At 54.7% G+C, this 26,891-nt stretch overlaps 1 protein-coding gene across 1 annotated transcript; it reads left to right on the plus strand.

The window, feature by feature from the left end:
* The first annotated feature begins 675 nt into the window (after positions 1–675).
* On the plus strand, positions 676–25,410 carry WNT9B (Wnt family member 9B). Its single transcript, XM_006743672.2, has 4 exons — positions 676–755; positions 18,547–18,803; positions 20,217–20,482; positions 21,309–25,410. The coding sequence occupies exons 1-4, from the start codon at positions 676–678 to the stop codon at positions 21,780–21,782; spliced, it is 1,077 nt and encodes a 358-aa protein (XP_006743735.2). The 3' UTR covers positions 21,783–25,410.
* The last annotated feature ends 1,481 nt before the right edge of the window (positions 25,411–26,891 follow it).

Below are 26,891 nucleotides of genomic sequence, written 5' to 3' on the forward strand. Positions count from 1 at the left end.
TCTAAGGGATACCCCGCCAGGATTCTTTTTCCTGGACAGCAGGGTCCCCCCAGCCATTCATTAGACGTGGATCTCCGGTTCCGGGAGAGCGGCTCTGCGTTAGGACGCGGCCCTGCCCTCAGAGTCCCGGGACTGGGCAGAGAGACCCCCCGCCCCCCCCCCCCCCGCCGCCCCGCGCAGGAGAGCGGACACGAAACTGCTTCTCCGCCGACCCCAGGAGCCTCCCTCCTTCTGCGCCCCCCACCCCCCGTACCTCGGGGGAGAGAATCTTGCGCGTCCCTCCACCCGGCCGGGAGATGCGGAGACTCCCTGGTCTCCGCCTCGGGCCCCCATCCCCGCCTCTCCAGGCCCGGGGGCCTTCCCGATCCGCCGGCGCGCCCCCGGCGGGCGCCGCGTCAGGTGAGCTCTCACCTGGGGCGGCTGGGACGCGGAGATGGGGGCGGGGAGGGGGCGGGCCCTGGGCGGCGGCCCCACCCGCGATGGGGCGGGGCGAGGCCGGCGGGGCCAATGGGGCGGGGGGCTCACGGCCCGGGGCGGGGGGTGCCGCCAGAGCCGCTCCCTCCCCCACCCCCGCTCCGCCCCGCCCGGCTTTAAAGCCCCACGGGCGGCTGGTGGCGGCGCTGCGAGCGCTGAGCGGCGCGAGGAGATGCGACAGGGCGCCGCGCCGCCGGCACCATGCGCCCCCCGCCCGCGCTGGCCCTGGCCGCGCTCTGCCTGCTGGCGCTGCCCGCCGCTGCCGCCGCCGCCTACTTCGGGTCAGTGCCCGCCGCGCCCCCGGCCCGCGTCCCCGGCCCGCCTGCCTCCCCTCCTCGGGCTAGAGCAGGGCCAACATTTCCCTTCCGCTGGCCCCCGCCGCGGCGGGACCTCGAACTCAGACCTTAGCCCCCGGCGGACCCCAGTCCCGGCTCGCTGTCGGAGTTCGCGCCCCGAGCTCGGTCTCTGGCTTCCCCAGCTCCGGCCCCGATCTGCTGTCCCACTGGGTCCTCTTCGCCGCCGCCCTTCCCACCCCGCCCTGTCCGAGACCTCATCCCGCCCACTCCGCCCGGCCTAGGACCCCGGCCCGAGCTCCCGGACTCTGCACACGTTTCGGACCCTGGCGCCATCCGCACGGCGCGCCCGGTCCCTGCCGGTCCAGGCGTCCCTCCCGCGCTCGGATGCCCTCTCTGGATCCTCACTCCGTGCCCTGTTTGCTCATAACCTGGTCTCCGTCCAGCCACAGTCCTCGCCCCGGGCTCTCTCTCCACCCTCTGCCTTCCCCCTGCGGAACCGAGACCCTGCGGGCTGGGTGGCTGGGCGGGGATCGCGCGGATACCAGGGGAATGCGGACCTGCGGACGGTGGGGAGTGTCAGCTGGAGATGCAGGAGGGAAACTTCCGCTAGGGAAGCCCAGCCAAATCTCAGACCTGGCGTCGGGTGAATTCTGGGGAGAATGACCAAGAGTGAGAAGAGAGGAAGGGTACATGATTGGAAAAGGAGGATCAGAGTTGGGGAGACCCCAGGGGAGGGAGCGGGAGGGAGTGGAGAGTGAACGCAGCGCAAGTTACAGGGCAATTGTCCCTCTTTCTCTGACCTAGGGACTTGGGTGGGAGGTGGGGTCGTGGGTGCAAAGGCACTCACGTGACCTCCACCCAATGCTTGCTCCAAATATGTACAGGCTGTTACTTTAATCTTGTCATTTTTTGTGATCTTCACTCCAAATCAGGGTGAGGTTTACAGCCTGCCTAAAGCAAAGGCGAGAAAACACACCAAGCCAGTGACCTGCCAGAGACTGTTCTTAAGGACCTGCCAGGGAGGGGAGTAAGGATCTGAGAAGTCCCCGCACAGGCAGAGCTAAGGGCTGTGGGCTAATTTCCGGGTCATGACCCTGGTTAAAAACGTGCTTTGGCTATGAGCAGGGGCCTCTCCTGAAATATAAGGGGGTGGGGTGGGGTAGGCAGGTCAGCCCAGACCCTAGCTCTGAACTCAGCTTGCTGGTGACCTGGGAAGACCAGTCTCTGGGCCTCAGTGACCCTTTTGTACAAAGAAGGGGCTGAACTTGATAGAACTGAGCCTCTATTTCCACCCAGAGAGCAGTGCACAAACATGTTTGTTTGACAGTGATTTCAGGCTTGAAGGCACTGCTGTCGCCCCAGCAGGCAGGGTATAATGGCGAGGGCACAGACTTTGGGTTCAATCCCCAACCCAGCTACTTGCTAGCCCTTGCTCTTGGCCAAGTCACTTAACCCCTCTGTGTCTCAGTTTCTCATCTGTAAAATGAGGATAATAGTGCCTATTTCATATGAGCACTATATGAGTTAGTACATGGAAAGCGCTTAGGATAGTATCTAGCACATAGTAAATGCTCAACTAATGCCAGTAATTGTTACTAGTGAGGAGATTAGGCATAGTAGCTTGGTATCCCAGCCCTGACAGGGGTTTCTGAGCTGGAATGGAGAGCAAGAGGACAAATGCACCTGCATCCTCTTGGACATCAGCTCATTTCCACAATTCTTTTTGGGGGTTTTGGAGTTGGGGATGGGGCGAGGGCCAGGTAGGTGAGGAGAGAGGGGCTCCAGGGGGCCTGGACCACCCTGGTTGATATGGTTGGAAGGGAAAGGAATTTGTGGCAGTGCACAGGGGTAGAATTTGAGACTTGTGAGCAGAGGAAATCAGAGGTGGGGGATGGTTGATTAGGCCTGGGTTAGGGCTGAGAGGGATCATATGAGTATGAGTATTAGAGCCACCTCTTCTTTTTATTTTTAAAGATTTTATTTACTTATTTGACAGAGAGAGACACAGCAAGAGAGGGAACACAAGCAGGGGGAGTGGAGAGGGAGAAGCAGGTTTCCTGCTGAGCAGGGAGCCCGATTCAGGGCTCGATCCCAGGACCCCCAGGATCATGACCTGAGCTGAAGGCAGATGCTTAACCATCTGAGCCACTCAGGCGTCCCTAGAGTCACCTCTTTCAGGTCATGAACCTAACTAAGCAAGGCTGACAAAATAGACTCCAGCCACCACTCCCCCCAGTCTGGGGAGCTGGACAAATACTTGGAGAATAAGCTAAAACTGGGGCCTTGGGCTGTTATGTGTTTAGTCTCAGAGAATGGACAGGATTCAGCCTGAGTTCTCACTGAGGAAGCCCTATCATGACTCAGTCAGGCCAGATTCTCCAGCTTCCCATCAGAATTTGCTCTCTGGTAGGAATCTGATATCAGTCATCCACACTATAGTGAGAATGGAAGACAATGTGTTCCTCCTTTCTCCAGGTCATTTGCACTTAAAGTCTCATTTCCGATTATAAGATGAAATGTTTGGGCATTTGGTAAAAGCAAATTCGAACATCAGGAGAGCAGGTGAAGCCAATCTTCTTGGGGTCTTTGAAATCACAGAATCATAGACTTAAGAGTTGGACGTGCCCCCGAAGCATCTCTGGTCCAACCCCCTGTTTCAAGCAGGTCATGTACGATTATTCCCATTTTTCAAATGAAGCAACCATCATCCCCAAACCACAGTAAGCTGGCAACTGTTTCTGGGGCTTTTGTACGAACCCAGAGCTGAATTCTGGTGATGCTGAAAATGACCTAATTTAGTATTGCAGTGATTTACAAATCACTTTTCTCATACAGCCTCTCTCTCTCATCTGATCCTCAGAGCCATTCTTGAGGTCTATAGGATGGTGTAAATAGTTCCCCAAGGGAGCCCGGGGGTCAGAAAAGTTCAGTGATTCACCCTATGTCACACAGCAAATCAATGGGAGAGGCAGGACAGAAACCAGGTTCTGCCCCCAGTCTGGGCTCTTTGCCCTCCAGGGAACGGTCTGCAGAGCGAATACTGTGTGATCACCCAGGGGAGCAACAGCTACAAGGAGCTGGAGGGTAAGGGGGTAGAGGGTGGCCCCCTCCCCTGCTTGGTCACTTGGTCAGGTTACTTGCCTCCAAGGTCTATAGTACCTGGAGATCCTAAGTTTCCCTAATTCTAAGGGCTGATCCTGGCCTGGAAGTCTAGGATTGCTCAAGAGCTCATGTTCTGGCTTGGATGGCTTGGGAATTCTGCAAATATTAACTGGTGCGGTGTTTTATAAATGAACATGCACTGTATTATGTGACAAGTGGAGCCCATGACAGGCCTCATCACCCAATCCAGTCTTTAAGTCATCCCAATAGCTTCATAACTCGAAGTCATTCCTGTGGATACAACTTTGTAAATACTGATTGACTTAGGCGGTGCTTTTATAATGTGTGACCTCTGCTAGTTAGGTTCCTTTCCTCTCTACAGAGGGTACAGACAAGTTTATGAAAGCACAGGCTTTGGAGTCAGCTAGACCTGAGTTTAAATCCTGGCCGTTTGTCTTGCTCGCTGTGTGGCTTTGGGCAAATGTCTTAACCTTGCTGAGCTTTAGGTGATGATAATACCTATCTTAGAGGCTGATGCGAGGCTTCACTGAGATGGTGGATGAAAGGGGCCTGATTGGGTGCCTGTCCAGGCTCACTTTTGGTGGTTGCTGGGGCTCTAACCGTCTTCTTGGCTTATGTGAAGAAAGCAAACCACCACCTTAATTGTTTTCCCTAATCAACATTACCTACAGTAAAATGCATGCGTTCTAAGTGCACAGTTGGGGTTTTAACAAATGCATACCCTCGTATAAACACCGCCACAAGTACTGCATGGGGGAACATTTCCATCAGCCCAAAGGATCCCTATGCTCCTTTGCAACCAGTCCTCCCCCACCAGCCCCAGATCATCACTTCTCTGCTTTCTGTCCTTATAGATTAGTTTGGCCCTTTGTAGAAGTTCACATAAATGGAATCATCTGGTATATAGCCTTTTGTGTCTGAATGGTTTTGCTCAAAATAATGTTTTTGAGATTCATCCACGTTGTTACATATATCAGCACATTCCTTTTTACTGCTGAACGGTATTCTACTGTATGGACGTACCACTCTATGTTTCTTTATTTACCAGCTGATAGACATTTGGATTGTTTCCAGTTTGGGGCTGTTCCAAATAAAGCTGCTATAAGCATTTGTGTACACGTACATATATGGGTATATGTTTTTATTTCTCTTGGATAAATACCTAGGACCTGACTATTGGATCATATGGTATGCCTATGTTTAACTTCATACGAAATGGCCAAATAGTATTCCAAAGTGATTGTACCATTTTACGCAGTGATGTATGAGAGTTCTAATTACTCTGTACTCTTGTCAGCTACTGGCGGTCATAATTTCAGCCCTTTTAGTGGATATGTATTGATATCTCATTGTGGTCTTAATTTGCATTTTCACACTGATGAATGGTGTGTTGAACCTTTTTAAAAAATATTTATTTATTTGAGAGAGAGAGAGAAAGAGAGCGTGTGATCAGGGGGCGGGGCAAAGGGAGAGAGAATCTTAAGCAGACTGGGTGCTGAGTGCAGAGCCTGATGAGGGGCTCCATCCATCTCACATGACCCTGAGATCAGGACCTGAGCCAAAACCAGGAGTTGGACACTTAACTGACTTTACCACCAAGGCACCCCACGTGCTGAACATTTTTGCATGTGCATGTTAGTCATCTGAGTATCTTTTTTCATTGGGCTATTCTTCTTCTTATTGAGTTGTGTTTTTTGTGTATTTTTTTTTTTTTTTTTTTATTTGAGACAGAGAGAATGAGAAAGAGAGCATATGAGAGGGGGGAGGGTCAGAGGGAGAAGCAGACTCCCTGCCGAGCAGAGAGCCCGATGCGGGACTCGATCCCGGGACTCCAGGATCATGACCTGAGCCGAAGGCAGTCGCTCAACCGACTGAGCCACCCAGGCGCCCTGTTTTTTGTGTATTTTGAATCCAGGTCCTTTGTAAGAAAGTATTGGCAAATTTCGTCCCTGTCTTTGGCTTGCCTTTTAATTTTCTTATTGGAATCCTATGAAGAACAGAAGTTTTTAATTTTGATGAAGTACAATTTACAACTTCTTGTATGGTTTGTGCTTTTTTTGTGTCCTACCCAAGAAATCTCTGTCTATTCAGAGGTTGTAAAGATTTCCTCTTATGTTTTCTTCCAGAAACTTTATAGTTTTAGCTTTTATACTTAGGTCTATTTGTTCATTTTGAGTTAATTTATGTGAATTGTGTAAGGTCAAGGTCAAAGCTTATTGTTTTCCATGTGGACATCCACTTGTTCCAGCCCCATTTGCTGAAAAGATGGTCCTTACTCTGTTGTCATTTTTGTTGCAAATTAATTGATTCAACATATGAGATTCTATTTCTGGACAGTTTATTCTGTTCCATTTGCCTATATGTTTATCCTTATGCCAATACCATATAGGATTGATTATAGTAGCTGTATGGTAAGTCTTGAAACCAAGTACAGTAAGTTCCCTCTCTCCCTCTCTCTCTCTCTTTTTTTCAAAATTGTTTTGGGGCACCTGGGTGGCTCAGTCGGTTAAGTGTGTGACTCTTGATTTCAGCTCAGGTCATGATCTCAGGGTCCTGGGATAGAGCCCTGCATTGGGCTCCATGCTCAGCAAGGAGTCTGCTTGAGGACTCTCTCCCCCTCTCTCTCTGCCTCTGCCCCTCCCCTCTCCCTCTCTCTCTCTCTAAAATAAATAAATAAATCTTTTTAAAAAGTTGTTTTGGCTATTCTAGGTCCCTTATATTTCCACATAAATTTTATTTTATTTTATTTTTGTAAATATTTTATTTATTATTTGACAGAGAGAGATCTAGCGAGAGAGGGAACACAAGCAGGGGGAGTGGGAGAGGGAGAAGCAGACTTCCCACTGAGCAGGGAGCCTGATCCGGGCTCTATCTCAGGACCCTGGGATCATGACCTGAGCAGAAGGCAGACGCTTAACGACTGAGCCAGCCAGGCTCCCCTCCACATAAACTTTAGAATCAACTTATCAATATCTATAGGAAAGCCTGCCGGGATTTTATTTGGGATTGCATTGAATCTATAAGTCAATTTATAGAAGATCGACATTCCAACAATATTGAATCTACTGATTTATAAACAGGCATATCTCTTTATTTAGGGCTTTTAAAAATTTCCTTCAGCAATGTTTTGTAATTTTCAGCATGCCGGTCGTGCACATATTTAAAAACTTATTCCTAAGTGTTTTTTGTATTTGGATGGTATTGTTTTCACTTGAATACATTTTTAGAAATTGATTGGGTCCTGAGAAAAACAGCATTGGAGGGAAGAATGGGTAAAAGAAATTTTACTGCTTTGGGGTGGTAGATTGAAAGCCAAACATCACTGATAAGAATCATTGTGTTTGGGGAAGGAATTTAGGCCGGCTTGTCCCTGGCTGAGCTGTAACCACCCCCACCCCCACCCCCCCACCCCCCCACCCCCGAGGAGGAGTTGGGCTCTGTAGTTGGGCTCAGGGTCAAACCAGCCCCCTCATGGATAGTGATGGATTTTCTAAGGCTGAGGAGGGCAGGCAAGGCACGGGGACTCCTGGGCTGGAATCCCCTAAGCAAGAGAGGTCCAGGTGCCTTGAGAATTATGTGCTCAGGTAGAAGTTGGGCTCAGGAGGAGGTGGGCCAGGTGCTGTGAGGGTGACCCCACCCTGGCATCAGTGTAAGCAGGGAGAGAGGCAGCCCGAGGCCCTGCTACGGTGTAAAGAGCACTGGACTTGGAATCACATAGATTGAGTTCAGATCTTCCATCCAACCCATTTATTAACTTTGACTTAGGGCAAGTCAGTTAACTGTTCTTTTTTTTTTTTTCTAAGATTTTATTTATTTATTTGAGAGAGAGAGAGAGCATGAGCAGGGGGAGCAGGAGAGGGAGAGGGAGAAGCAGACTCCCCACTGAGCAGGGAGCCCATAATGGGACTTGATCCCAGGACCGTGGGAATCATGACCTGAGCCGAAGGCAGCCTCTTGACTGACTGAGCCACCCAGGCGCCCCAAGTCAGTTAACTGATCCAGCCTCAGTTTTCTCATCTATTAAATGGGCTAGTCCTTAACCTATAGAGTTGTTGTAGTTAAATAAGTGTATATAAGGATATTTTATTTATTTATTTGACAGAGAGAGATATAGTGAAAGAGGGAACACAAGCAGGGGGAGTGGGAGAGGGAGAAGCAGGTTTCCTGCTGAGCAGGGAGCCCGATGCGGGGCTCGGTCCCAGGACCCTGGGATCATGGCCTGAGCCAAAGGCAGACGCTTAACGACTGAGCCCCCCAGGCGCCCCTTAAATAAGTGTATATAAACTGCTGAAATGCTATCCATATGTAAAGAGTTCAAGAAATCTAGTGATCTGGTCTTAGAGACTCCCAAGTCAGGAGCACCTCTGGTGTCCTATGTTCCTTCCCCTCTTCATCTTTGCCCCCGTCAATGTACAATTCAAATCCTTTCCGTGCTCAGCATTTTATGTGCATGATCTCATTTATTCATTGTGACATCCCAGGAGGTAGGTGCTGGTAGAAGTCTCTTCATATAGGTGAGTGGGAAAAAAGCTCAGAGAGGCCAAGTGCCTTGCCCAAAGTCACAGAGCTAGTGGCTGGCAGCACTGAAATTTGAATTCTGGCCCGTCAGCATCCAGAGGTTTAGAGCCAACCTCGTCATCCCCACCTCCTGCTGCCTCCGCCTCTCCCCCTGGGCCGCTCTGACCCTTGAACCCTCCCCTCTGTCACCCACACTCTTACCTGGCATATGACCTAGGCATCTCTTGCACCTGCTTGTCTTACACTCTTGCTTTGTTACCCACTTTTTTCATGTGCTTATGTCTTCGATTCATGCATAGCGCCCTTTAGGCAAGGGTCTTAGGGCCCTGTTGTTGGCTGAGTCCCCCGCAGCCACTTAGCACTGCCTCATGGTCCACAGTGAAAATCTAGATGGGCAGCCCCTCTCCCTCTCGCTGGCCCTTCCTCTCCCCCAGAATCTTCCTCTGCCCCATCGTATTTGCTCTTCCATCACCTACTTACACTTGGCTCTCTTGAGCACACACTGCTTTGTCATGACCTGGCGTCTGTCAGGATAGGAGGTAGAAGTGAAGCAGAAAGCAGAGACTTGCCCCTGTCAGACTCCAGAATTCAGCTACAACTGGCCTTCCATGGGAATCCTGATGGCAGCTGGGATGAATTGGGGGGTAGAACAGCTGCTCCAGCCCAGACCCCCTCACTGGAGAGATGAAGACCGAAGGGGGGCGGTGGAGAGTCTCAAAGAGCAAGAATAGGCTTCAACCACCATGTTCTGAGTCCTGGAAATTCTTCTTCTTTTTTTTTTTTTTTAGTAAGCTCTACACCCAACGTGGGTCTTGAACTCACTACCTAGAGATCAAGAGTCACATGCTCTACCCACTGAGCCAGCCAGGCACCACCTCCCCGCCAGAGTCCTGGAAATTCTAGAGACTGGTTTTAGGGCAAGAGCAGAGAAAGTCTGCTTTCTTGATAGTTCCATTCCCTTTAAGGCCAGGTCATGTCAGAATTCAAGAATTTTTGAATTTTAGAAAGGTAATATAATGCATATGCCATATCTAGGGCAGCACCCCATTATTATTTTTGCAGAAAAATACCTCCATGTTGGGATAAAGGCAGACCATAAATATTCTCATCTGGGTTCAGGTCAGGACACTTGCTGCCATATGAATTCTCCGTGACTGCATAAAAATTTTTAATTGTCCGAGCTTTATCGAGTTGGAATTGTGGGTGAAGGTTTGTGAACCTGCGGGAAACTTTCAGCATGCGCCACCACTAGAGGCTGTGCAAGCTGAGGTTTAAAGAAAGACTTTTGGTCAAGTTCCTGTCGGGTCCTCCTCGCTGGCTATCAAAGGGAGGCTTCAGCTGCCTGGCACGGCTTGACCCCGGGAACTGAGGTCCGGAAGGAACAGACCTGACTTTCTCAGTCCCCACAGGGGCTGAGCCGGCGGCCGGCGGAGTCGGGGTCTGACTGACCGTGGCCAGGTGCCCCGAGATCTGGCACTGGGGAGAACACGCGCCAGTGATCAGAGTCGGAGGGCGTGGCCGCAGGCAGGCTCCTCCAGAGCCACGCCCTCCAGGGCCACGCCCCCCCCCCCCCCCCCCCGCCTGCAGAGCGGAGCTTGGGAAGGTTGGGGGTGTGGGGTGTTGGGTGGACCCTGCAGCCTGGGAATGAGACAGCAGGGAGGCCAGGGGTGTGGAAGGGGAGGCTGAGGGACAGCCTGGAGCTATACTCTCCCGCCTGGGGTTGGATATCTGAGGGATTTATGCAGCCAGCAGGTGTCTGAGGATCTGAGCTAGGGACGGGGGACCTCAGGGTATGAGAAACCAGGACCTCTGCCAGGGGCTTACAGGCTACTTGGAGAGTCTGTCTGTGCAGCTCTGAGGAGGAAGAAAAAAGTGTCAACCACGCAGAACTAAGGATGTTATATCTGAAAAGTGAGAGAACGCAAAGAAAGAGGATGGTTAGGAGAGATGGGGCTGGCAAGTAAGGAGGGCTTCCTGGAGGAGGCAGACAAGCATCAGAGCATGCTAGCGCTGGAAGGGGCCTCAGGATCACCTTTCCCATTCCTTGCATTTTGAGTCAAGTCTTGAAAAAGGCTGTGGCCATGAAAGAGTCCAGGAGATCCATGAGGACTTTTGGACTGGGAGAGGCATCGCAGGTAGGGGTTACAGCTTGAAGGAAGGCATGAAGTGGACTGAGGTAGCCATGGCAGGAGGACAAGGAAAAGACTGCCCGAGGGGATGGACCCTCTGCTACAGCCCCGGCTGGCTCTGAGTCCAGGACTGTCCAAGGTGGGAAGCTGTCCTGGTCCGGCTCTGAGGGGGTGGGGGGGGGAACCCCGCTCTATGCCCAAGGGAGCCCCTTACAACTTCATCCCTTAGGGCAGTCCTGACCACCCAGGTGTCCCCTAGGCACATTCAGGACGTGGCTCCTTCACCAGATTGGGAGGCTCCTGCTGTCCTTGGAGCTGAGAGGAGAGGTGTGGAGGTGTGGACCATCCCTGGGCCCTGGAGGAGGACAAATGGAACAGGCAGCATGGGACATCTCTGCCTAGAGCAGCCGCAAACAGCGGAACTACCCGAATCACACAGGGATCACATATAGGGCATTCCCCGGGGGCCTGGCTCTTCCAGGGCCCCCAGCTCAGCCTGAGCCTGCCTGCCCATCTGTGGGGAAGAGGGGGACCACCCAGAGCCTGCCCAGCTGGGGAATTGGTCAACTTACTATGGTTTAATAACTTGGTCGAAGTTACCTAGCCTGGGAGCCAGGGTTTCAAGGTTGGGGCCGAACTGGGTGGGCGTGTTGCCTGCCATAAGAAGAGACATCCTCAGAGACTACTTGCCTTTTCCTGCAGTCCCCACCCTGTGTCCTCTAAACTACTCCTCCCGTGGGTCAGGTCTGGGCCTGTGAACCCAAGAAGCTGGGAAAGCTTGTCTTAAGGCTTCCAGCCCCACTTTTCTCTACCCCCCACCCGTCCTTGCTCTAGGCTTCCCCTTCCTCTTCGGTTTCTTCATGATCCTAGACCCTCTCCTGTGATCTTCCTTCTATCTAGCCAAGTAGGTTGTCAGGCACTAGGATTGCATCAGACTCTCACACTTTAGTATGAATAAGCAGGCCACTTCTCTAAGCTTTATTTCTGATGTTTAGCCAAAAAGAAACTGAGTTTTAGACCAGGAAAAAAATAGGCTTTTAAACAAAGCGTACTTCTCTCCCTTTAGCTGCCCAGGGGTCCAGAGGAATCCTAACCAGATTGCCTTCCTTTCAGTCCTACCCATCTTGTGTTCCTTTCATCCTAGACATTTGCTGTGGTGGTGCTGATTTTGCTTCCCTGAAGTGTTGCGTTGAAACTGAAAGCAGAAACTGCCAGGCTTGACAGAAACAATCAGGAATCCCATCCTAGTCCTGGGTCACCTTGGACAATAAATATTACATGAACTCCCAGGGCACCAGACAGGTCAAAGCAGAGACCTGCACTCTTGGCAAACCCCTTGCCCTCCTGCCTGCCCCCAGAAGCCTCTGCAATACCTCCCAGGAGCCATCAGGGCAAAGACCTCTGGACTGGGTGATCTTGAAGGGCTTCTCCAGCCTTAAAATATAATCATTCAATTGGTGTGCATTTGGACCCAGCCAGGGAGCTGGGGGGAGATGTTCCTAATCTCAGGCCTGCAGAAGTGAGGGAGCCCCCTGCACATGGGGACCTTTGGTGGCCACTGTGCCACCTGATCCATGTGCCAGGGATGAAGGCTTCCCCTCCAGTGCTTCTGCCTGAGCCTGAGTGGAGAGGGAGAGAGACAGGAAGGAGGAGGGCAAGCATTTCCTCCGCAGATGTTGCACTGGCCAAGCTCAAAATACCCAAGATTGTTGAGATGCAAAGCATGCTTGCTGGGCAGGTGGCTTGCTGCTAACTTAGCTGTGAGCACACGTCTGCCCGATGCCATCCTCAGCAGGCAGCCCGGTGTGCGTGGGGCTGCAGACAGGAAGTGGAGCTGTTCTTGGAGAGACAAAACCCACAGCTGGGCCCAGTTCTTTTCTCTCTGAGCCAGGGCTGTGCTGGGGTAGGGGACGAGGCTCTGGGGATGAGCTCTGGTGGGGGGGCGGGGGGGGGCAGGTGGTGACCAGATTCGGTCCTCAAGCTGGGTTCATGGAGTCCTGAACTTAAGAGCTGGGGAGGAAAGGAGGGGTGGAGCCAAGAGGGGCTGAGGGGGACGCCGACAAGGATGTAGTGAGTGATCTTTTGTGTCTTTCAGTCTTCCGTGGGGAGACCTGGCATGAGGCTGACCCTCAATAAAGTCGTTGATATTTATATTTAAGTGAATGGGTGAGTGAAGGGGGCTGGAGCTTTTAGGAGTAGAGGTGGGGGGAGCGCCTGGGTGACTCAGTCAGTTTAAGTGTCTGCCTTCAGCTCAGGTCATGATCTCAGGGTCCTGGGATCAAGCCCTGTGTTGGGTTCTCTGCTTTGGAGAGCCTGCTTCTCCCTCTCCTCTCCCTCTGCCCCTCCCCCTGCTCATTCTCTCTTTCTATCTCTCTCTCAAATAAATAAATAAGTAATCTAAAAAAAAAAAAAGTAGAGGTAGGATATGGCAACTGGTAACTTGGCCAGGCTGCTCATTAAGGACGTGGTCTTGGAGGAGGCATGAGGTTGACACGGAATCCAGGAGAGGAGAAAGGAGTCTGAAGGATGGAGGGAATGGCGTGCTGCTCAGCAGCATCCACTTGGGGCCCCTCAGCGTGACAGAAAGAGGGGAGAGAAGCTTGGGGTGGGTGTTGAGGGTACCCCCCCCACCAGAAGGACTGTTGGAGCCGAAGGCCCTCTCTTCCCCTGCCAGGCATCATCACCCTCAGCAACTCTCCCTGCTGGGAAGAGATGGGTGGTGGAGAGCACCGGGTGGGGGTGGGGCGTGTGTGGGTGGGTGTGGGTGGGTGTGTAGGGGGATTTAGTGAGGGCTGTGAGGTGGGCTGAGATGTTTGAGATGAAAGCACAAAGGGAACACTTACCATGCAAATGGCCCTGCAGCGGAAGCCTGTTATCGGGAGCATCTAATGGGGTTTTGCAGGGCCAAGGCCAATGCTCCGGGCAGGGCAAGGCTTTCCTGGTTCCCAGGCAGCTGCCCACAGTTGGCAAGGTCCCTGGTGCCAGGCACAGCTCCTGGCCCCTCCAGCTAAGGGTCTAGACAGGCTGGCATTGCCTGGTGCCCTGGAAACCGCCAGCCTTGTCCTACACCACCCACCCACTCCCTCACCCACATCCTGGGGGTGACCTCCTCTGGAACCGTCAGACCCTCTCAAGCAGAAACAAGGGTGGGTGTGTGTGTCGGGGGGAGAACAGCGCCTGGGGCACCCCCAAGTGATGGGAAATGCACTATACCTGCCTGGTCTTCCCCGACTAGCCAGGAAGCCTCCCTAGGACCTTCCTCCTGCCTCCTCCCCACCCCCCAGGCCCCTTACTACAGGTAGGATGGGCCTGGCCAAGGTCAGGTTCTCACCCAGATGGAGCTAAGAGTTCTGATCCCTGAGCACCTCCTGGTTGTTCCACCGGGAGCTGGGCTGGTTCAAAGCTTTCTTCTGCTTCTTAGGGCCTTGGGAGAATCTGGAGCACTACTGAATCCTACCAAGTTCCTTCTAGACTGGAGCTCCTCAGGGGCAGGAGCACGTCCCCGTGGCCAGCATGGAGCCTGGCACATAGTGAGTGCTCAAGAATGACACTTCTCTGGAGCTTACTATGTGTCAGGCACTGTTCTAAGACCTGTGCAAATGTTAACTCATTTAATCCTCCCCAAAGCCCCGCGAGGTGGGTACTGTGGTGATCTGCATTTTATAGGTGAGGCACAGGGAGGTGAAGAGCTTTGCCCAAGGTGACACAACTGGTAAGAGGTGGAGGCAGGATTTGAACACAGGCAGCCTGGTCCCGTCATGCTCTCCCACTAGCCAATGTGTATTTGTTAGATGGGATGAGCTCAGCGGGAGAGTGGACCTTCCCAAGGTCGCCAGTGAGCGAGGGCAGACCTGGGACCAGACTACCCAGGCCAGAACAGCTTGGGGGCCTGGGGTCCTTGGGTTCCCTACTCCAGCAGGTGGTGAGTGATTATTCCAAGGTGAGCTCCATTTCCTCTCTGGGGCTTGGCGGTGACTGGGGTCCTGTTGAAGGTAAACAAAAGCAGCCTCCTGGGACACTTTCTCCAAATCCTGGGAGAATCTTCTTTTCCTTCCTTCAGGGTCATCCCAGGTGGAGCTGCTTTAGCCAAAACTGTGGATGGGGTGAGCGTTGGGGAGTGAAAGGAGGCCAGGGGAGGAAGCGCCAGCAGCGGGCAGAGGAGATCTGGGGGTAGGGGTGTATGTGAGGTGAAGTCCTGAGGGGAACCCTTGACTCTTCCCACCCTGGGAAGAGACAAGTTGGCCCAGGGAACAGCTGGGGATGCTCCGGAGTCAAAGCCAGAGACATCTTGTTGTATAGGGGTGGGGGTTTCTGGTCTTATTATTAAACTAAGGGCTGAGGGTACAGAGAGCAGAGGGTCTCAGGCTGGAGGCAAAGAAGGGAGGAGAATGGAGCTGGTCACATGGGATTGTTGCTTTCTTCGCAGGAGAAGAGGGACTGGAAGTCAGCCTGGGGCGGGGGGTGGCGACTGGAAGCAGAAATGAGGGAGACCAGCTGCACCAAAGCCTGTTGGGGGGTGGCCTGGTCCCACAGGGTTCGGGAGCACTTGAGCCGGGCAGAAGTCTGGAGGAGCTCTCGTCCCACAGCCCAGAAGAGCAGCTAACAACTTCACAAGTTGTTCATCCTCTGCTCTTGAGCTCAGAACACTGGCTACTTATTTGGTTGGTAGCATCTGACCAGACCACAGGGCAGCGTCTTTATGAAAACTCCAAATTTTGTCTGGATTCATACGACTGACGAAGCTCACTTGATCTTCCCAGGTGTACATCTTACCCCCATGGGGCCCAACTAACATGTGGGCGATTAAGATTCTGCAGAGAGGCAGGGGTGGGTGGGGTTCTCAGCCCTGGGGTGCCAGGGAATGTGGTTTCTTCAAGGGGAGGGGATCATGCCCACAGACCCCAAAATGGACGGGAGCCTGCAATGCCTAGAATTCTTCTGAGGTCCGGGAAGAAGGCTTCCCTAGCAGATGCCACGGGATGGGCATGCGGACGATAGCTCACCAACAGCATCTGAGGAAATACGGTGTTTTCTAAAGTTGATGTCATGGCACTGTTTCTTCAAAGGAAATGTGATCCCAACCACAACATAGGAAATAAGGAAAGGGGAAACTGGGTCCTGGAAGATCTCCCAGCTGTCTTCGTAGGTCCTGAGAGGGCTCCTAAGGCAGTGCCAGGCTAGTCTTCTCGGACAGACCAGGGCCCAGTGTGGCCTGAGGCCTCTATGCGGTTGGCTGCCTTTCCTGACCATTAATCGCTACTAAGTGTCATTACTGCTAATAAAATTAACCGACTTTATACTGGACTTTTTCTGGGGCCATCAATCACAGGGTCTATTACACGAAATTAAAAAAAAAAAGGGGGGCCTATGGATGGGAGAGAGGGTCTTTGCTGGCCCTGGCTCACAGCTGCAGGCTAGGGCCTGCTGGTCCTTCACAGCTGTCAGAAGCTCATGATCAGTGACAGCTCCCTTGGTTAGACGACCAACTCCAAGCCTTAACGCCCTACTATAGATAGGAGTGTCGAAGGTAAGAACACGGCTGCCCACAGGAAGACTCTGGGGCTGGGGCTGAAAAGCTCCCCAAATTCTCCCACCACTCTCACCTCTGCTTCTCTCTATGCATTCGGTTCATTGTTTTGCTCTCTCTTTGGACCAGCTTCTCCTTTTTATCTCCGGAGTTACAGGCCCAATCACCCAAAGAAAGACGGAGAGAGAAAGCAACTGTAAGCGCAACTTAATTCAAATTCCAAATTCCCAGAGAAAGGACTGATTGGCCCAGCCTGAGTCACGTGATCCTCATTGGTCCAATCGCTGGGTCGGAGCGGCAGGGTCATGTGGTATAAAATGGTCAGCCACATGGTGGTAACCATGTAGATGGGAAGAACCAGTGGGTAGCCAACTCAACAGGTGTCTGCAATTTAAAGGTCTTAGTAATAAGGACTCAAAAACTGATAGATGATCGAAATTATGTAACAGAAAGTATAATGTTATATACTTTGGTATATATTGTATATATATATATGGTATATGTATAAAGGTATATATATAAAGCTGTAATGGTATAATAATAATAGCTATTGTTCTTGGAATGGCATCTGAGACAGGCTTGAAGGATGTGCAGCCCCTCTGGTCAAAATTGCCCTCACTCCCTGCGTGTTCTCTCATCTGTCCGTCAGCTGCTATGAGGGTGGTCCCAATTTCTGAACGGTAGGAACAGTGTGAGCAGAGTTTTCCCTCACACCAGCACCTGCTGTGGGGAGGAGACCATCTGAGGGACTAACTGGTGCCTGCTCCCTTTGTCCCCTTCATACTGGAAGCCAGTCAGGGTGGGGCCTCCTCAGCTAGAGCTGACATCTGGACCTGCCAAGGGTCAAGCTCTAAGGGTTTCCTGCCAGGCTGCAGGGAGGGGTTTGGGTGTAGACCTGGTGGACCGGAAATTTACCCATTTGCCCCCAGATTAATGATTAACAGGTCCCTGCCCTCACCCTGTCTAGCAGGGGAGCCTAGGGCCAGGCTGGGCCAGGAGGAGCCTGATAGCATCTGTCTCTGCTCAGAGGTTTCAGAGATATGCTCCACACTGGGTTGGCTGCATCTGATGGATTTAGAATCTATGGGCACTTTCTGGGGGCACCTGGGGCCTGGCCAGAACCCACACTCTCCCTGGGGCAGTGTGGCATCCAGCCAGATGTCCAGGCTGGGTCAGGTGGCTCCAAACAGGAGAGCCATGTCCTCGGCTCCATGGGGTGTGGGCCTCTCCTGGAATGGCGTATATTCTACCCATGCTGAGGGCCACCAGGGGACAGGATAGGAAAGAGGAGAATCATCTCAGAGAGCTTCTGCGGAGAGGGAAGGTGAGCTCTAATGGTATTCCCTGTCTTGCTGCTCATCAGCTTTATGGCTCAGGCCAGTCACTGCCTCTCCATAAAACTTTGTTTCCTTATCTGGACAAAGGGAAGATCTGCCCAGGTTAAAGAATAAAGCCTCTTGCGAGAGGAAAGAATTTTGAGATACTCCAGCCTGCAGAAAGGTGAACCAGTGTGTCCCAGGCACTGTGGTTGGTACTTTCCATATAATCCTTCCAGCAGCCCCAGGAGGTGGAAAGGATCCCCCTTTGCACTTCCCAGAGGAGAAAACCAAGGCTTCAAGGCGACACGGCTAGGAAGTGGCAGCCTGACTTCAGAATCCACGGACTTCGGATATAGTAGAACAGGAAGTCTGGAGGGGATGGTGTGATGGAAATTCATCCACCCATCTGTCAGTTCATCTGTCCATCCGTCCATCTGTCCATCCACCCTTCCTTCCTTCCTTCCTTCCTTCCTTCCTTCCTTCCTTCCTTCCTTCCTTCCTTCCTTCCTTCCTCCATCCCTCCCTCCCTCCAGGTACTCCCTAAGCATCTCTTTGTAACAGGTACTGAGTGGCCAGAAGGTTGAAGATCTAACTGGGAATTGCAGAAACAGGCTAGGTGGGCATGGGATTATTTGGGCAGCCGTATAACCTGAGGGAGAGAGGGATATCAGGGAAATTGCGGAGCATTTGCCCAGCACCTCCATCCGTCTGCCTGCCCCTGCTCTGAGGAACGTGGCTCTCCCCTCTGGACAGCAGCCAGTACTACGCACAGTCCTTCCCAAACATCCCCGATCATAGACATTGCCCAAAGTATGTGGTAAATACAGATCCCCAGGCTGCACTCCAGACCCAGTGTGGACCCTGGGCATCTATATTTTTAATAAGCACCCAGATGATTTTTATGATTGGGCAAGTTTGGGAAATAGAATGGGTAAGAACAGCAGAGACATTGGCCTCTGGAAAACTTGGGCACGAGAGCTTGTTCCAAGCACTTGGGTCTCCTACTCTGAAAAATGGGCCCATAACCACATGCGGCTGGCCCGCCTCAAATGAAGCCCCCAAGAGGGCCCCCTCCCCCCTTGCTTGTCCCCTGTCCTACCTACCCCCTTCCCCCATCAGGACCCCCAAGGGTCACTGTCTCCCTCTCTCACTCCCTCTAGCCTGACCGGGCGGGAGGTCCTGACGCCCTTCCCAGGGCTGGGCACGGCCGTGGCCCCTGCACAGGGTGGGGCCCACCTGAAGCAGTGTGACCTGCTGAAGCTGTCCCGGCGGCAGAAGCAGCTCTGCCGGAGGGAGCCTGGCCTGGCCGAGACCCTGCAGGACGCTGCCCACCTCAGCCTGCTCGAGTGCCAATTCCAGTTTCGACACGAGCGCTGGAACTGCAGCCTGGAGGGGAGGACCGGCCTGCTCAAGAGAGGTAGGGAGGAGGGCTGGGGCGGGGGAGGAGGGCTGGGGAGGAGGCCTGGGGGAGAGGAGGGCTGGGGAGGAGGCCAGCCATCCTGCCCCCCCGGCCCCTGGGCCCAGGCCATGCTGCCCTTGCGAACCTAGCATAGTCCCCCGCTAGAAGAGTCCCAGGAGTTAATGAGGCCCAGCCTTTCCCTTGGTTTGGGGGGGAGTGGAGGAGCAAGGGAGACCCGGGAGAAGAGGAGGCACAGCCCATTCCTGGATCGAGGAGGAGCCCACAGATGAGATGGGTGGTCCCCCAGTCCCCTCCCTCAGCCTCCTGCACACACGTGCACAAAACAAGGGGCAAGAACATATAAGGGTGGAAGGCAGGTAATAGTTGGCCAAATAACCTGCGACGGGCCAAATTCATGTGTTCCCTCATTCACCCGTGACTTTGTTCATCGCACCCGTCGGTCCGTCATTCCCTCCTTCCCTTCCATTCACACCCTACCTTCTTCTCTCCTCCCTTCCTCCCTGCATCCCTCCACACCTCATTCACTAAGCGTCTGGTGAGGCTCGCAGTGAGCCGGCCTCTGTGCCGGAAGCTGGAGGCACAGAGCTGAACCACACCCCATCTACACTTGGAGAGCACACAGCCTCGGGGGGGAAGCAGCTCAGTGTGTGACTCTGTCACCAAGGAGCAAGGGGCTTTCACAGAAAGGCAGTGACGGTAGAGAGGGGAGCCGGCCCCCTTCCAGGCCAGCTGCTCTCCACGGCGGGGGAGGGTCCGGGATGGAGCTGATGTTACTCTCCCACCCGTGTTAGCAGCACCCAGGTCCCCCGGAGAGCGGCGGAGGGTGGCCGGGTTTGCGCCAGGCCCCAGCAAGGGTACAGGAGTAGCGATGGTCCTGGCGGGGATTGGGATGATCAGTCCCGAACAAGTCAGGCAGGAGACCCAAAGTCACTCTGCCACTGGGTCTACTGCACAGGTAGGGAGCAGAGAGTGACATCTAAGCGGGATCTTGAAGCCCAGGACGCCCACAGAGCATATTTCAGGGGATCAGGGGCCTCAGAAATGGGTTGGTCCAGTTTGCCCACACATTCACTTGGAGTCAAGGTCAGTGGTTTGGCCTCAGCATGTGCCCCAGTCACTTCTCGGCATCTTAGTGTCCTCGTCTAGAGGCAGGAACCCCTGTCTGCTGCCCTAGGAATCTGGGCATATGCTCCATAGTAAATCTGAAAGTTCCATCTACCCGGCAGCCTGCAGCCTGAGGCTAAGGGGCGGGTGATAGGAGGCTGCCCCGAGCCATGTCCTCAGCTCCACACGACCCTCTTCCGGCTCATCACGGCGCCCCCATCATCCTCTTCTGCCCTCAGAGGGCAAAGGGCAGCCTCTGAGCCCACTCTCCTCCTCCCTCCCGGATCCCTCGGGTGCCTGGCCCAGGTTTCAAGGAGACGGCCTTCCTGTACGCAGTGTCCTCGGCCGCCCTCACCCACACTCTGGCCCGGGCCTGCAGCGCCGGCCGCATGGAGCGCTGCACCTGTGACGACTCTCCGGGCCTGGAGAGCCGGCAGGCCTGGCAGTGGGGCGTGTGCGGCGACAACCTCAAGTACAGCACCAAGTTCCTGAGCAACTTCCTGGGGCCCAAGAGAGGAAGCAAAGACCTGAGGGCCCGGGCGGATGCTCACAACACCCACGTGGGCATCAAGGTGAGCGCGTTCCCCAGAGGCGCAGAGCCCTGCCCCAGCCAGGGTGCTGGTGCAGGCAGCCGGTCTGTAGGAGGCCCCTCGGCGCACACGCAGCTGTCCCCGGGGAACCCCATTCCTTCCACCGACATGCCCTTACCAGGTGCCAGGAAGTAGGGAAGGGTCCTGGGCACCATCGCAGGCTAGGCAGCAGGTGGGAGCCAGGCTAGGGACTGAGCCCTGATGAGGCCGAAACATATTTGGAGAAGGGTCTCCATTCCCGGGACTGGCCTTCCTGGACGTCCCAGAAGCAAGTTTGAAAGCTTTGATCTGGGGCAACACCCCCACTTCCTCCATTTTACAGACGGAAAGACGGAGGAGGCCCAGGGAAGGGAAGGGGCTTAGCAGAGGCACATGGTAGTGGGAGGCCGGAGCGTAAAAAGTTTCTCGGTCTATTGGGATCAGAGGCTGGGAGAGGCCGGGGTTCCGCTTCTTTTGGAAACTGACTTCCGCGTCCTCACTGCTGCTGACTCGGTGTAAACCAGGGCTGCTGTGCTCAGTTGTGCAAGCTTTCTCCTCCACAAGGACCCTGGGCCAAGGCAAGGAGCAGGGGCTGAGATCCGGCCCACACTGCTCTCCCCGAGGCAGGCACCTTGGCCCAGCGGAAGGGTGGCCTTGAACTAGTCTGCACAAAGGCGGCACGTGGGTTAGCTTGGGTCCCGTTTGCCTCCTTCTGCTGCCTCTCGCCCATCCTGCTGCCACGTCCCTGCCAGGGTCTACGCTCTGGGGGCGGGCTGGCGCCGTGGGCTTGGGGGCCCCGGCCACACCTGCATTCTGTCTCTCCCTGCAGGCAGTGAAGAGTGGCCTCAGGACCACGTGTAAGTGCCACGGCGTGTCGGGCTCCTGCGCCGTGCGCACCTGCTGGAAGCAGCTCTCCCCCTTCCGAGAGACGGGCCAGGCGCTCAAGCTGCGCTATGACTCAGCCGTCAAGGTGTCCAGCGCCACCAACGAGGCCTTGGGCCGCCTGGAGCTGTGGGCCCCTGCCCGGCCCGGCAGCCCCACCAAGGGCCTGGCCCCGCGGCCTGGGGACCTGGTCTACATGGAAGACTCGCCCAGTTTCTGCCGGCCCAGCAAGTACTCGCCCGGCACGGGGGGCAGGGCGTGCTCCCGGGAGGCCAGCTGCAGCAGCCTGTGCTGCGGGCGGGGCTACGACACCCAGAGCCGCCTGGTGGCCTTCTCCTGCCACTGCCAAGTTCAGTGGTGCTGCTACGTGGAGTGCCAGCAGTGCGTGCAGGAGGAGCTCCTGTACACCTGCAAACACTAGGCGGGCTGCCCCGGGTGCCCGGAGGCGCTGCCAGGACCCCTGGCGCTCGGCCCCCTTGAGCACCCCCCCCCCCCGCCCCGCAGGGACGCACAGCAGGCAGGCACTCTCCGATGCCCGCGCCCCTGCACGCGCACTCCTCCCTCCGGGGCCTCAGCCGCCTTTCCCTCCGTCCACATTCCACAGAGAGAGGCTCGCGGGGACCTGCACGGAGGGTCCCCAGCCTTGTTGGAGCAGGAGCACAGAGTCGGAAAGGAGGTGGGGGGCCGGGGAAGGGAGACCAAGAGGAGGCCAGGACTGCGGGTCTTAGGCGGGGGACATCCCGCTAGCTCCATTCCTCGGGTGAGTGGCCGAGAGCCAGCAAGATGTTGGGAGGTGAGCTCCCGGGCCAGCAGGGCACGGGAAGGCAGTGTCAGCTGGTTGCCAAGGCTGGAGCCTGGCAGGGATGGGTCAGTCCAGCCCGGGGGCCCGGCTCAGGTCACAGTGAGCCCTGGGGGCCATGCAGCTCCACTCCCGGTTGGCTTTGCTGTGCTAGAGGTCGGGGGAGAGGCCGGGAGGTAGGGGCTGTTTGTTTGCAGAAGGGAAAGCTTGCTGGGCTCGAGTGGACCCAAGTCAGATACATGCCCTGGAGCCCTGTGTCCTTGATTTGGCTTTTAAAATAGGCACTGAGGCCTCATTCTTGCCTTGAGAGCTGAGTCATGCACGCCCAGCCAGCCCCGCTCCGTAAGAGCCCCAGCGGATGCGAGGCTGGTGGGGTCTCGCTGTCCCCGGCTGGCGTGCAGATAGAGAACCGGGGCTGTACAGAGCGACAGCGACCCCTCCCCTGTTTTCCGGCTGGGGAACCTTTAGTCCCAGCCCAGGCGAGGGTGACAGCCTTTGGTTGGAGGCAGGGATGCAGGGAGCTCGGCTTCTCAGCTTCCCCTTAGGCCCTGTTTGGTCAACTGCCCGTGGCTGCGGTCACCCGTTCCATGAGGCCCCAGCGCAGCTGACGTTCGCGACCCAGAAGAGTTCTGGCTCCGGTTACAATTCTGCTCTTCTAGCTACTCATTTAATTAAGGTTTTGCCTTGACGTTACAGGCTTTGCTAAGCCTGCCTCCTTGGGGGCCCCCTTCACTCACGGAGGACCCCCACTTTGGCTCATACCTGAGGAATAGAAGTGACTCTGCTAATTTCCTCTGATCCTGTGGACATTTAAGGGGCTACCTGCCAAGGCCCCTGTGTGGGAGGAGGAGAGAGTAGCTGGTACATACACACACACACGCATGCACACCCCTTGGACCTGCCAGGCTGGAGGGTTCCCATTTAGCAGCACACACTCTGGTTCAGAACCAGGACCTTGCAGGGGTCACTCTGCTAGAAGCTGAATGCCAGCCAGGAGGAAGTGAGTGACCTCCTTCGGGAAGCCCTTGGCCGCTTTGCCGGCCCTGCCGCGCCCTCTGTCAGCTTCCTTTCTCCCTGAACCCAGAATTGCTGACCCTCTGCTGAACGGAAACTTCAGAATCAGCCGTATGCTCAGAAACCACCAGTTCGAGCCCAGGAAGGAGCCCCGGGCTCCCTGGGACATCCAAGGGTGAGGAGCTTCCCTGGCTTTGGTGAGTCAGGGCAGCTTGTGAGATGCTGGAAGGATCTCTGGCTGCAGAAGTTCTGAGGAGAAGCCAAACTTACCTGAGACCCCCCTCGCTGGACCTTGCTGGCCCAGGCAGCCGGCCCACCTCTTGTCAGGAAGAGCAAAAAGGAGAGCGGGCTGGTTTTCTAGTTTCTTCCACTCCCCCCACTGTATGGAGACTGTTTCTTGGCCAGCCCAATCCATCTTGTTCCTCTGAGACCCCAACTCTGCCTCCACCTTGCCCTAGCCCTCGTTATAAGGCGCCAGAGGCCTCCCTGGCAGGCAGAAGGAGTCTGATCCACCAACATATCATCTGCACCCCAACTCCCCTGCTGGCTGGGGTTGGAGGAGGATAAAGGCAGACTCTGAGGGCCCCTCGGCCTGGGGGGTCCTCCCCGTCTAGCTCCCCCTTCTCCTTCCTTTCTCTACCCTTTCTCTTCCGGGTGTCCCCAAAGGTCCACCTCAGCCCTGCTGGGGCCCCTCATTCTACAGCTTTAAGGGAAACGCTCACAGGGTATTTTTTGGTCTACCTCACATACGTAGTTTTTAGGGCAAAAGAGAATAATTTATATAGCTAAGATATATGAGAAAATATTTATGTATAATATTTATATAGTTTCTATATTTCATGGGCAGCACCTGCGGGGGTTGTGTGTACCATCAGAAGCCGTCCTGTCTGAGGAGACACCGCTTGGCTTGGCCGGAGCGGGGCCGCCCCTGCGCTCTTCCCCAGGGGGCTGGGCTGTCTTGTAGGTCCTGCAAGCAGCCTGTCTTGGCGCTGGTGAGAACACATCCCCTCCATGCATGAGCCCTAGTGGGCTTGATCCGGATCTTCCTTGTGAAGGTTTTGTAAATTCTCTGTTCTGGGTCCCAGGCCCCTCTTCTGCTCTGGCGAAACTGTCTTGCTCATAATAATGATGACGAGAAAGATGGCCACACTTTGCGTTTGTAAAGCACTTTCGGTCTTCAGAAACACTCCTGTCCCTTTAATCCCGCTTGATTTCCCCCGTTATCCCTGAATTGTGTGTGTGGTGGGGGGCTCATACTGTGCGGGGTTTACAGACGCGACCCAGAGATGGAGGGCTGTGCCCCAAGTCACACTAAGGAGGTGCGCTCAAGGAGTATTTTCTGAAACTGCATGGGCCAGGCACTGTGCGAGCTGACTTGCCCTGAGCCTAGGAGCCCCCAAGCCTGGAGACACGTTGAGCCCAAGAGCCCAGGGAAGTGGCTCCTTCTGCTGTGTGTGACCCCGGCCTTTCGGATCTGGACAGCACGTCAGCATCTCTCCAAGCAGAGTCCTGTGTCTCAGGGGCTGGGACTGCCTGAGAGGCCTGGAGAGAAAGGGCCCCAGGGGCTGCTTGAGAGGAGTGGGCAACACCACAGGGCCCCTCCCGGCCCACAAATGGGTTTTGTTTGCTCTCATTTGTGGTTTTCTCTTAAAAACGAATTGTTTTCCATTGGATTTCTGGCTTGCCTTGTGCAATGAATCGGGTTGGCCAACGGGGCGTACTTTCTCACCTGGCCACAGTCAGCTACAGAGAGGGAACCCTATTAGACAGGCCACATGGGGGTCCCCAGTTTGCCAAGTACCCCCCACCTCAGTCCACCTCGCTCATGGGTGTTCCCGCCTGGCTCTCGTGGGCGCATCGTGTCCCTCCCCCTGTCCAGATAAGCCCAGTGTCCCTGTGTCCTTCACGGCCGGGCCGACAGGCCCACAGGCAGACCCATGCCAGCCCAAAGATTATTTCTTGCGTTCCAGAGTTTCCTCTCTCAACAACCAATGAACTTCAAGTGTTTTTTGTCTCAGCGCGTTGTGGAATTCTAATGGGAGCTATCATATACTGAGCACCTGTTACGTCCATCCCTTCAATCAGCGATTACGTAGGGAGCCCCGACTGAGCGCCAGGCACCTCTCTGGGCGTTGGGGTGTAGCAGCGAGTGAAACCAAGTCCCTGTCTCGTGGGGCTGACACTCTAGTTGGGGAGAGAGACAATACACCAATAAACTCCATGTCAGATATTTGTACCCACTTTGTCTTGATTTATTGCAATAACACAATTGGACACAACCAGTGAAGGCTCTCGAATGCCCCTAGGAAGCAGGGATGTCAGGATTTGAGCACAGATCTGCTGGCCTTCAAAGGGTGGCTTGTTCCCTCTCTGGACTGCTGCCTCCCCTCAGATAGAGGTAGGGGAGGAATGGATCACCCCTCCCCTTTTTTTTTAAAGATTTTATTTATTTATTTATTTATCAGAGAGAGAGAGAGAGAGCACAAGCAGGGGGGAGTGAAAGGCAGAGGGAGAAGCAGCCTCCCTCCTGAGCAGGGAGCCCGATGCGGGACTTGATCCCAGGACCCTGAGATCATGACCTGAGCCGAAGGCAGAGGCTTAACCAACTGAGCCACCCAGGCGTCCCCGGATCACCCCCTTTTATGGATTCTGGGTAAACTGAGGCCTAGAGGAAGGAAGTAACCCAGCCAAGGTTAAGTGCTAAGTCAGACCAGGCTGGAGGCTGGGTCCGCTCCTGGACTTGATCAGTATTTCTAGCGTCCTCATCCCATGGCCAGCAATGCAGGTTGGGGTGGGGGGCAAGATAATGCAAAGCAGGAGCCTTCAGGGACTTAGGGTCCAGTAGGAGAAATGAGAGGCACAGCTGCCCAGTGGTTTGGGCCCTTTTATGGGCGAGCCCCCAAGTTCCTTTCTCTGGCCATACTGCCTTCCCAGTATGCTTCTGGAAGGGCATGCCCTTCACCGCCACTGCCCCGGAGGTCTGACGGGGGGAGGGGGCCCCTTACTGAGCAGAAGGCAGCAGAGAGGGCTTGGCAGCTGCCCTGCCCAGCTCTCCAGCCCTGCTGCCAGCCCTGCCCTGGCACCAGATCCCCAGAGAGGGAGGCAGAGGGCGGTCCAGTCCAACCGTGCCCGTCCTAACGTGCTCCTTCTGCTCAGCGTTCCTCGGGACCCGGGGACCGGCTGGTTCCGAGCGGTGACAGAAGCATCCACGCAGCAGGCTCCAGTGTTCCGAGGGAATTCGTACCTGTTTTCTCACTTGAGCTTCCCAAGGCAGGCACCCTTCTTCCCTTTCCTTAGACAGGGAAACTGAGGCACAAAAATGATTAAGAGACCCACTGAAGGTCACACAGCCCAGAATCCAGGTCTTTGCCTCCAAACCCTATATTCTTTCTACTCTACACCACCTTTGGCCTCCCTCCATCCGCTCCTGCCCATAACCCTGTTCTCAGACAGGCCCTCAGGCCTCTTCACCCCTCAGCTGCTCGGTGAGGGGATTTCTTCCTGGGGATCAGTGCTTGCTGGGACAACCATGGGGCGGGCACTTCACCTACGGTATCTCCCCTTTTAAAGACATGGAGCCACGTGTGCTGTTTCTCTCTTCCTCTCTCTACATACATACATTTGTTGAACCATTTGTGAGAACACTGCAGACACCAGGACATGTAAATACTTTATTACACGTCTCCTAAGAACAAGAACATTCTCCAAAAGAACCAC

The sequence above is a fragment of the Leptonychotes weddellii genome, chromosome 15, assembly GCF_054177405.1.
Source record: "Leptonychotes weddellii isolate Sample4059 chromosome 15, ASM5417740v2, whole genome shotgun sequence".
In the NCBI taxonomy this organism is placed as follows: domain Eukaryota; kingdom Metazoa; phylum Chordata; class Mammalia; order Carnivora; family Phocidae; genus Leptonychotes; species Leptonychotes weddellii.

Bases quoted from the DNA above. Each gene is read 5' to 3' on its own strand.
- WNT9B (XM_006743672.2), top strand. From the start codon at position 676: ATGCGCCCCCCGCCCGCGCTGGCCCTGGCCGCGCTCTGCCTGCTGGCG. The intron at 756-18,546 runs GTCAGTGCCCGC...CACTCCCTCTAG, and splicing joins GCCGCCGCCGCCTACTTCGG to CCTGACCGGGCGGGAGGTCC. The intron at 18,804-20,216 runs GTAGGGAGGAGG...TGCCTGGCCCAG, and splicing joins GACCGGCCTGCTCAAGAGAG to GTTTCAAGGAGACGGCCTTC.